Source organism: Ciona intestinalis, chromosome 7 (assembly GCF_000224145.3).
Source record: "Ciona intestinalis chromosome 7, KH, whole genome shotgun sequence".
Taxonomy (NCBI): Eukaryota; Metazoa; Chordata; class Ascidiacea; order Phlebobranchia; family Cionidae; genus Ciona; species Ciona intestinalis.
In genome coordinates, this window is record NC_020172.2 from 744,939 (window position 1) to 756,121 (window position 11,183).

At 34.8% G+C, this 11,183-nt stretch overlaps 2 protein-coding genes across 2 annotated transcripts in view; both read right to left on the bottom strand.

The window, feature by feature from the left end:
- LOC100177902 (cullin-1-like) overlaps positions 1–2,512 on the bottom strand; it is a 13,597-nt gene extending 11,085 nt beyond the window's left edge. Inside the window, exons 1-5 of the mRNA XM_002123456.4 lie at positions 2,275–2,512; positions 1,685–1,784; positions 1,455–1,504; positions 925–1,120; positions 372–539 (exon numbers count right to left, since the gene is read on the bottom strand). Of these exons, the coding sequence (XP_002123492.1) occupies positions 372–539; positions 925–1,120; positions 1,455–1,504; positions 1,685–1,784; positions 2,275–2,282 (522 nt within the window). The 5' untranslated portion in view covers positions 2,283–2,512. The remainder of the gene's footprint in view (positions 1–371; positions 540–924; positions 1,121–1,454; positions 1,505–1,684; positions 1,785–2,274) is intronic.
- Positions 2,513–4,420: 1,908 nt separating this feature from the next.
- Positions 4,421–11,183, bottom strand: part of LOC100183403 (ectonucleotide pyrophosphatase/phosphodiesterase family member 7-like) — a 10,910-nt gene continuing 4,147 nt past the window's right edge. The window contains exons 4-9 of the mRNA XM_002121800.4: positions 7,171–7,359; positions 6,768–6,913; positions 5,898–6,064; positions 5,309–5,430; positions 4,955–5,053; positions 4,421–4,890 (exon numbers count right to left, since the gene is read on the bottom strand). Coding sequence (XP_002121836.1) covers positions 4,612–4,890; positions 4,955–5,053; positions 5,309–5,430; positions 5,898–6,064; positions 6,768–6,913; positions 7,171–7,359 — 1,002 coding nt within the window. The 3' untranslated portion in view covers positions 4,421–4,611. The remainder of the gene's footprint in view (positions 4,891–4,954; positions 5,054–5,308; positions 5,431–5,897; positions 6,065–6,767; positions 6,914–7,170; positions 7,360–11,183) is intronic.

Below are 11,183 nucleotides of genomic sequence, written 5' to 3' on the forward strand. Positions count from 1 at the left end.
CGATACCCTAACTCACCCCTGGCTGCGCCACTGTATATATATCAAAATATATCACTGTGAAGTGTAAAGACATTGATTGGAGATAAAAAAAACATGTTAATTCTTATTTAACAGATTACAAAATTTGAATACTCCTCAAACGATGTAAAAAAATCTTCACAGATCACAGAGCTATGTAAACCAAGATTTAAAAATATAAAAAGCACATTCATAGTCACAACATTTAAAGTTTTTAACAAAAGCATAGCATTAGAGAATACTTGCCCTTCAACAAATAACATGTATTTTGTTATTTTAAATAAATCTGTTTTTTATCGTTTTCAGAGGAATAAAATTAGGAACCTGTTAATTTACACATTGGAAATCCTTACCGAATATATTTCATAAATTTCCTTTCTCCCTTCATCACATTCCCGTTTCACCCAGTGGCGATTTAGATAACCGAACACCCCGTTTAAAACACGGCTACTGAAACGATAATCTTCCCATTGATTTGTGTAGAAAAGTAGAACATCTTCATTTAAAAGGTTTTCTCCAGCCTAAGGACACAGAATTTGTTATTATTTTTTTTCATGGTCATTTTTCAAATTTCTAGGAAATATAGATATAGTTCCTTTTTATGAAATATATAGTTACAGAAATTCTGAAAATTAAAAAATACAAAAACCTAAAAAAATGTGGTAATTTTTTTCAACAAATTCATAGCTTAGTGTAGCGAGTAGCGACTGTAGTCTAACTCTTTTTGCTTTCGGCGGTCGCAAAATGCATTTTAGTGAATCACTTGTATCTGGTTTGAAACGTTATAATTCAAGTTTAGAATTTTGAAATGGATTTTAATGAACCTACATTTTAAAAATAGGATACAAACAGGGCTTCTGAATTAGTATACTGCATTTTTTTCTAAAAAATACTGCATTTTATCACCTTCAATTTATCAGCTAGGTACATTTGAAGATTCTGCTTGAGCTTTTTATAAAGCTCGAAGCCAACAAACTGTGCTCCTGTCATTGCTTTGCTGTCTTTCTTTGTTGTGGAGACCCTCCCTGGTGGGGTGGATGAGTTGGGGGCTTGTCTTGCTGACACACTCTGATCCACAGATGTACAGTAGTTGTAAACATGGCTGGGTTTATTATGTTAAAGAAATGGACGACGCATGGATATTGATTGACTGCTAATTTTATAATCAGTAAAAATGGCAAAAAGTAAGTGTCTAAGAATTAGATAAAATTTGTTCAATTTCATTATTCCTAAGAATTAATTGATTTATCATCACACAAAGTAGGGTGTCTTAATTGGTGCCCGGTGACCAACAAAAAGATACCACAAGCAGGCCTATGGTTAGGACCTTTAATTAGTTCATTATCAAACTAACTATAGTAAATGCTAATCCAGGTTGTTATATTGATAGAAGTCCTGGTGTCCATAAAAAAAAAGAAACTAATATAAAAGGATACGTATACAGTTCCATATATCTCTTCTTCTCCATACTTTGTCTTGCATATACCTGAAAAGCAAGCACAAGCTGAACTTCAAGCACAAGCTGAACAAAAATCATCATGTTAAAAAACATAGGCTACATGTATATATATATATATAATTTTGCTGTGTTTTAAAAAGTTCATATTAAAGTCTGGGAAAACACAACATTAATATACAACATTAATATAAAAAGATATCCACATACCTGACTGATGCCTTTTTGTAAATCCTCCCATATTTGATCAAGTCCAATATATCTACGTGCGTGTGGGTTTCCTCCCCCATTGTGTTGCATCGAGGAACGACTGGATATGCAGTTAATGATATAGGTAAATTGATATAAATTATTGGTACAAGTGAACATATTAACATGGTAGTACTAGTAAAGGGTCAGTTGCTACCAATGCACCTTGTTGGTCACTGTCGAGCCAAAAAGGTACATATATACAAATGCAGAAGTAATGAGCATTCCGAAAATCAGAAACAGATACATCAAACAATTTATATAGTAGTTTGAATATTAATAATATGTCACTTTGTTTGTGCAACAATAGTTTTTATCAGGTGTGTATCTATGGGTAACTTCGGTAAAGCATGGTACTGCCACAAACCCTACATAGAAGCTGGAATCACTGTGAAATGGAGGATAGTGAAAAGTGAAAACCACCCAGCACCCCATAGATCAACTAATAAACACCAGATTTCCCTGTATTGATATATTTCTTGATTTTTACCGTGATAGAGTGGGAATTTTGAACTAATACCATTTGTTAACAATACAACCATATATCTCACCGGGACATTTTGGAACTGCTTTCAGCTGAACTAACCGATGTGGTGGTTGTATTGCGACCTCCAGTGGTGGAAGCGCTAGCGGACGCTAATTTTGAGCTGCTAGATTGGGACGAGGCACTGCTGTCCGGCTTCCTTTTCCGCTTGGCAATCTTGACGTTTTGTAATACACTTGACCAAGTGTTTTTAACATTAGTCAATAAAAGTATTTTACTAAAGAGAACTTTTAAACACTTCTGTTAAAATAACACCAAAAGAATGTTACATATTGGTTGAATAATGCAAAAAAGGTTTAAATTACAATATACGCAAAGTTACAATAAATGATTTATATACATATGCAACAATGCAAGTGATTTTGGCACTAGTGAAGAATTTTCCGGTACATAGCAGAATAGGCTGGTAAAGTCACTAAGTGTTAGTGGTTAGGGGGTTAGGTGTTGATGGTTAGGGGGTTAGTGGTTATAGGGGTTAGCAAATAAGGTGGGGGAAGATTCTTCACTAGCACCGCGATTTTTTATAAATATTAAATTAAAACTGCTAGAACAATGAAAATAAAGTGTATAAATAACTAAAGTAAAAATATTGACCAGCACACAGAACAATAATCTGAAATTTTACAACGTAGAGCAGGTTCATGCAGCTATATACAAATTGTATCACTTTTTGCAGAATCTTTCAAAGACTTAAAACTTCTTATTAACTGCAGTCCATTAGATTTGCAACAAAGGACACGTCCTTTTAATATGAATTACGGAGGGTCCTATAAGACTGTAGATATCATGACTACACTACTTGGTATAATACAATGTAAACTATAATAACATAACCATACAAAAATAACGAACAAAATTATCACTTTAGTCGTTGATAAAAAAACGAACCTCTGATTCTTTCACAAAAGATGTCATGAAATTCTTTGTTCTCTTTGCTGACACCGTGCGACTACATGTAAGCTATAGTCATTCTCCCCGAACCTCTGTAAAAATAAGCCTAACCTGCCTCAGTATTATCATAGAATACTAACTTACAGATAAAAGGGCAACGAATTGGCCCCATTGTTATTGTCACGCTTTAGTGACAGTTTACTAAAATGAAGAATCGTGTCTTTGGTACGTTGGATTAGTAAATGTAACAGCTTTTTTTTAGTGAACAAATATACTAATTTCAGATTAAAATTTGTAAGTTAGTATTCTATGGTATTACCATAGTTTAATAATAATACATTATTAAACTATGGTATTGTTAACTAGTTAAAGAAATAAGTCCTCCGTCAATGGTTTTAATGGTCATCTGTAACTACAAGTTCTTGACTTAAATTCTTCATATTGAAAATTAAGTGATTCAATTTCCACGAACTGTCTACGAGCAGTCAGAAAACAGAACCCATATAAATGTTGTTACCTTTCTAAACAGTTTGTTTTGTGCAGGGCTTACAAGGGGGGATCAACGGTTTCCCGTAAATCATGCAACCCTTGACGGGTTCCGGACAACGAAAAGTATCTTAGATAAAGAAGAAAAAGTTCAGCGAGTAATAGATTGCTGTTAAATTTTCTCGCATTTTATTCCAAAATACTTATATTAGAAAATAAGTTTGACAAATCGCATTTGCATAATATATTTGATTACAAAATGTCGTCCTAACAACCGACCTGGTACAAGTTAGTTGTTGTTGTGAAAGTAGATGTTGAATTAATATACAGTAAGGTATAGGGAAGACGGGACACTTTTAACACCTAATTTCTAAGTATCTTGATGGTATTTTAAACAATTAACAACGACCTACATCAACCATAAGGATACGTTTTAATAATTCCCTAAACGTTCTTTGTTTACTACCAAATAGGACGAGAAAATAGAATGAAAAGGTGTCCCATCCACCTTACTACAGGCAATCTGCATATAACAGGAGAAAATTATATACGATTCAAAGCAAGCTATAGTCCGACTGCAGCATAATTATGAGCGCAAAGTTACATTATAACCATCTTTTTATATAGAATAGACAACATCTTATATCTTCCGCCAATAATATGTCTTTTCAGAACAAGTAAAGCGGTTAATTGAAACTTAAAACCGTATATAGTTGCATGGGGGAAGATGAAACACCTTTTTATTCTAAGTTTTCATCCGATTTGCTAGTAAACAAAAAAATTCAAAGAATTATAAAACCGCACCCTCACAACCTTTGTAGACCATGGTTAATTTTTTAAAAACACGATCAGGATACTTAGATATTGTGTGCTAAAGGTGTCCCGTCTTCCCACACCCTACTATATGCTCACCCGTTAAATGTTTATATCGATCAAATAATACAGCTAACGGCTATGCACAATATGTTTACAAAACACTTGCGATTAGCAGCCACATGAATACAAGCATAAGGTTTGCTCCGTTCAGTTTTGACGCACTTCCAGTGGTCGTTTGTTCTAACAAAGGAATAGTTGTACTGCTGCCAGTAGTTTCACGGTCTTTCAAAGTTGTCGTTTCACTCTCGGATACCAAGGTTTCCATAAGGACGGATAATGAGCCGTTGTTTGGAGCTGGCTCAAGACCCAGCAGGTGACACATTAGCGGATACATGTTTACTGTTTCGAACCCGGAAAATGAGTAGTTTTTCTGAAAGCCCCAAAAGTTGCATGAACAATATGGCCAGAAAGAATATTTGGTGTGTAGTGATTACCTTAAAAGATGGCCCAATACTATAATAAGATGCCCGCATGCTCTCCAAGTTGTTGTCGTAGCCATGCTCGCCAGCGTTTACATGAATACCAGGGAATATCTATTTTGGGTAACAGAAACAAGCATTTAAATAAAAATAAGTTATGGTAGGGTGGGTAAAGATAGGACACCTTTAGCACATAATATCCAGAAATTCTAACCGTGTTTTAAACAATTGACAATGGTCTGAGAGTCGTAGTTTTTTAATTCTTTGAGGGTTCTTTGTTTACCACCAAGTGGAACGAGAAAAAAATGATGAAAAGGTGTCCCACTTTCCCCGGCCCCACTCTATATCACCATATAGTATTAAAATAACCTGATACGCAGCATAACCAGGGTCAACTTTAATAACAATAGACGGAATACGATCGTTGTGTGTGTAATGCAACCTCTCAGGAAGATCTTGTTTTAGAAAGACTTGCATGTGTGGGTTACCCTCTGTTTTAAAAGACGGCAAGTATTATAGTAATGTAAGGTAAAATTGGAAAGCGTTATTACATAAATCACATATTTTCTAGTCGTATTTTAAACAGTTAACAACGTTTACCTGTTGCGAGGTTGCGGTAATAGTTCTGTAAACATTTTTTTTTTACTATAAAGACTATGCATCCCCAAAAAGCAACTCATATATAGTAGGGTGGATGAAATTGGAAAACTTCAGTACATATTCTCTTATATTTTAAAACCGATTTTTAATAATTAATTACAGTAATCTGTAGGGCAGGAATTGAGCGCGCAAGAATGTTTTTTTTAAATCTGTCCCACTTTACCCCACACTACTATATTTCTAAAACGGTGTTGGATTTTAAATTTATTTACAGAACTCAAAAGTAGGAATACCAGAATTAATGTATGCTACAGTCTGTAAATGGATTTATATTTATCAGGCACAAACAAGACCTTACTTTGCAGTTCGTCGCGTACGTATTCCTCGTACCCTGGTTTTGGTTCCACTAGTGCAATAGCCGAGTAGGCGAATTGGAAGTCAATAAAAGATTGGTTTACATACTGGGCAAGTGATATCGCATCTTCACGCCCTACTGTCTTGTCGATTTCGGTAAAACCATGGTCACTGCAAAAATATTGAAACGTGTAAATAGTTTTGATATGAAGGTGGAATTTTTTTTGTTTTTTTTAGTGTCCATTACAGAGTTAGACCAATAAAAGTTAATACAAAATCCCACAAGAGTGTCCTGATATTCCAGAGTCGTTTTGACCAGCTATGTAATATTGATTTTTTTATATTTTCGTATCGGTTGTTATATACTGTACTATAGAGAGTAAGGTATTTGATACCGTTGGCACCTACATCTCATTTCGATATTTCTTGGTCGAGTTTTAAACATTTAACAATCCTCTTTTAGAGTCTTAAATATGTAGGTTATATAATTCTGTAAATATTCTTTTGTTTACTACCAAATAAAAACTTTTTTTATTTCTTAACGATATATTTATGTTTTCATGACCAAATAAGTATGCTGTGCAGTCAAATATAGCTCTGTAGGCTGAGTGTAGACGTAAAGCAATACTGATATAGTAGAGTGGGGGAAGATGGGCGCCTTTTCATTCCATTTTTCTCGTCTCATTTGGTAGTAAACAAAGAACATTCAACGAATTATTAAACCGTATGGTCACGGCTCCCATAGACCGTTCTTAATTGTTTAAAGCATGATCAGGATATTTAAAAATTATTTGCTAAAAGTGTCCCATCTTTTCCCATCCCACTATATCTCTACAACTCACTATTGGGCTATGAAACATAGTTTAGAAATCACCTTGTAATAATGATGTTCAGATCATCAGTTAGGCCAGCTTCTTCAACTTTTTCAATCAAGTACATAATTGTTCGATTTAGCAACGGCATTATTTTGTTAGCAATTCCGGGGCTGTCTGGTCCGTATCTATGGCTGTAAACGTCAGGCTAAAAATTCAAACATTATGGGATTATTGTATATATAGTAGGGTGGGGGAAGATGGGACATCTTTTCACTCTATTACCTCGTTCCGTTTGGTAGTAAACAAAGAACATTCAAAGATTTATAAAACCGTGTTCTCCCGAACCCATAGACCGTTGTTAATTTTTAAAAACACGATTAGGATGTTTGGATGTTATGTGCTAAGCTAAATAAGTCTATCTAGGTAAGTTCAATGTTTCGAATTTTGGGTATTTATATTTACTTGTTCAAAGTACAAGGCAATCATATCAAGACCATCATCATTGAACCACTTCATTGTCTCGTCTATTCTCACTCTCCAGTCCGATTCTTCAAATGGTGTATCAGAAGTTTCCAAAATACGTTTTGTGGCAGTTACACCGCCAATGCTTGCATAACTTCCAGGGAACATGTAACCTCCGCTACGTAAGCCCTGTTAAAATAAACTTTGATTAGGAGCGCCAATACTCTAACTGCCGCGATTAGTTTGCTAAATCACGTCTTAATCAGTGCATTAACTTAGTTGTATTAGATAGGCTCAGACAAAACAACACACACTAAATGTAACGATTTAAAACACACCTGGAAAATGGTGTCGAACCTTTTACCAAAATAAATTAAATGACACGTCGAAATGTCAAGTCCTTTTAAAAAACGTTAAAAACGGACCAATAAATACAGTGATCTATATCTAATATCTTTAGCAGTGGGGTAAGTTGGACTTCATTAGCACAAAATATCCAATATATAGTTGTGTTTTTAACTATAAACAACCCTCTTTTAGGAACATGAAACTATCAATAAATAAACTGTTCTGTTGTTTTTTACCAAGCGTGGTAATGAAACCAATACTTAATGCTGAAATTGTGCAATTGTCTTTGTATTTCTAGTGCAAACACTTTGCGTCGCAAGCTGGCGCCAGAGCGCAAAACGCGAGTGAATTGGTTTGATTAAAATCTGGCAAAAAATATGAAAAAGAGTGTTTCATATTTTTTTGTACATGAATGGTAAACCTTTGAGCAGTCGCTATTCATTTTTCCTAACTGTTTAACCAAAGATACTCCAATACGCATTAGAATATCTATTGTTTAACTTATTGCCAGTCGTTCTTGTGCGCCATGTTTTCCAATAATAATAAAACACCTGATTATCAACAATTCTAAAGTTATGGACGTATGGAGCTTTTACATCAAAACGACTTGCGAAGTCAAACCCCAAAACTGAAAGGTGTATAATAGTTTGAGTGACGTAAAACCTCTGCTAAAACAAGGGACTTTTTGTTGGAATAAGGAATTTAATTGACATAATAAATCAAACCATAAAACACTTACGATAACTTAACTAGCGGTCGAAGTCCGTTTTTCTAACGTATAACACACAATGGCGTCAATATAACATGACAGGGCATGTTTACCGTGACCTAATGATTACTTGGTAGTTATTCCAACATACTTGATTGACAGCTGTTATCCATATAGGCTCCGCCCCATTATCCCACCATTCATTTACTGCAAGTGTAGTGTAGAATGTGTCTCGCACTTGTTGTTCACTGATATTAAAGTAGCAGTTGTGTACAACACCGTGGGACTCGGTGTATAGACCTACAACGTATAACATAATAGCATATTAGACCAAAAGCAACACACTTTCAACGCGTTTTGCACCACGATTGATGATTTGTATATACTGGGGCGGGTGGAGGGCTTTTCACTCTGTTTTTTTTTTCGTTCCAATTTATAGTAAACATTTACAGAACCATAAAACCGTGATCTAACGACTCTTCCCCCTGCTATACATTAGAAATAATCAAACCATTCAGAAATTAATTAGTAATGCATGTGTAATGCAATCCAACCCGTACGCTGACACGAGGTGTATGAACACGCAACACACGTACTGCGACAACTGTCGTTGCCCCGCTGTCTCAGAATTATGTTACATTTACATATTAATTTATGTATGATTGCATTGTCCTTCGGTTAAAATATGTTTTGTTTTAAAAAACGTCTAATATCGGTTATATGGGGAAGCGGTGTTAGTTAGTCTATTAGGCCGATATAACAAATATAATAACGCTGTTATATTGTTCAAATCCGGGCCAGGATATTTCCATATTATGTGCTAAAGGTGCCCCATCTTCCCCCACTCTACCATATATTAAGCCCAGTTTTTGTATCCTAGTTACAACGCTTCAATTGGCCATAATAATCATTAATCAAACACTAACAGTAAACATATAGTAGGGTGGGAAAGACGAGACACTTTTAGCACATAATATCTAAATATCTTTATCGTATTTTAAGCAACTAACAACGGTCTATGGGAGTTTAGAGGATACGGTTTTTATAATTGTTTGGTTTTATAACACCATTTGTATAATGCTTTTATGACACCTATGTTAGCTTGTAAAACTACTAAGTTGAGGTATTACATCATAACTTATCACAATATCAGTATAAGGAACGACGACGGCCCTATTTCGAATTATATGTTTAGTATTTATTCCAAACACATATACGTTGGGTGTTATTTGTTATATATACAACATTTATATGTGAAAAGAAATCATGCCATTTTTAGGTTTTATTTTTTTCAACAAAAATATTTGTTAAATTGTTTAAAACTAGCTTTGTAAGACACAATCAAATTTACGTCGTCTGAACGAATATAATACGATGCTTTTTTCGTGTTTTTGCCAAGAGATTATAAAGTTGTAAAGGTATATAAGCTTTATTGGAAATATAGCGAGTTTTCTCACGCGATATATTAATGCACAGTCAATACGACCAGGGCAGGATGTATGGATTCTATTTGTTGGTAAATGTATATAGAACAAATGGCGCAACATCGTATATTAAGCCATAAGGGGTTTTCTATGTCACATAAACGCACCCTTTGTAAAGATTGCGTGGGCGAAGTATGTAACTGGGGAACTCCGTACAATGCCCACCCGTTTTGTATATGGCTCTATTATATATTGTAGGGTGGGGGAAGATGGGACACCTTTTCATTCTATTACTCGCCCCATTCGCTGGTAAACAAACAACGTTCAAAGAATTATAACACTCTATCCTCACGACTCCCATAAACCGTTGTTAATTGTTTAAAACAAAATCAGGATACTTAAACATTATGTGCTAAAGGTGTCCCATCTTCCCTAATTTTTTTATATTCATAACTATACTGTATGACATCATCTTTCTAATATGGTAAAAAAAGTTAAGAATTAGGAGAATAGTATAGTAGAGTGGGAGAAGAAGGGACACCTTTAGCACCTAATATCCAAATATCCTGATCGTGTTTTAAACAATGAACAGTGGTCTATTTGGGAGTCGATGGGATACGGTTTTATAATTCTTAAAACGTTCTTAGTTTACTACCGAATCGGAAAAGAAAGTAGAATGAAAAGGTGTCCCATCTTTCCCTACCCCATTAGATATTACTACATATCTTTAACCATGCATGCGGTGATAAAGAAATTAACTTTAAACATGCTGGTGTCGCAGAAGTTTGTTTCCGACTAAAAATAACAGTTGTTAGATGCGACAAACTTCGTAAGTTTATGTTTAAAGAATTATCTCTTTAATAGAAATTTATGCTGTATTTTAATTTAAAAAAAATATACATTATTACGTATAACCAGTGACCACTAGCCTACCGTCAACACGTGATCAACAACGAAAAAGGGGCGACAAAACCTACATTTTCAGCACATTAAATAGAATAAACTATATAAAAAAAATCATGAATATATGTTTCGTTCGAAACCAGGTTTAAAATTTCTAATAAAAATGAATTGTGTCTACGCATGCGCAGTAGCCAATGGGAACCAGATTTCCGCCACACCGGGCCCACGTGTCCGTTACCAACACACAAAACTACATAACTATATGATCGTGGAAAAAAGGCATATTTTTTTCTAGGTTTGGGTGTGGTGGGCCAACTCAGGGCGAAATGCTAGGTCGCTTGGCGTGACACACCGTATAGGATCTGATCCATATAGTATAGGACTGTAAGACTGTGTATAGGTCAAAAGTTTAATTAAATTCAGCAATAAAACTTGTCATTCCAATACGTCATTAATTACACACGTACGTTTGACATCGTTGCATATTTTCAATAATCAAGTGATTATGCAAACAATAAAGTGTTCTTATTGCGCTGATTACTCAACGTGCTGGCTGTGTATATACCACTGGGGGATGGTATTCTTGGGACTCCAGTAGACTGTTGTTTATTGTTTAAACACGATCAGGA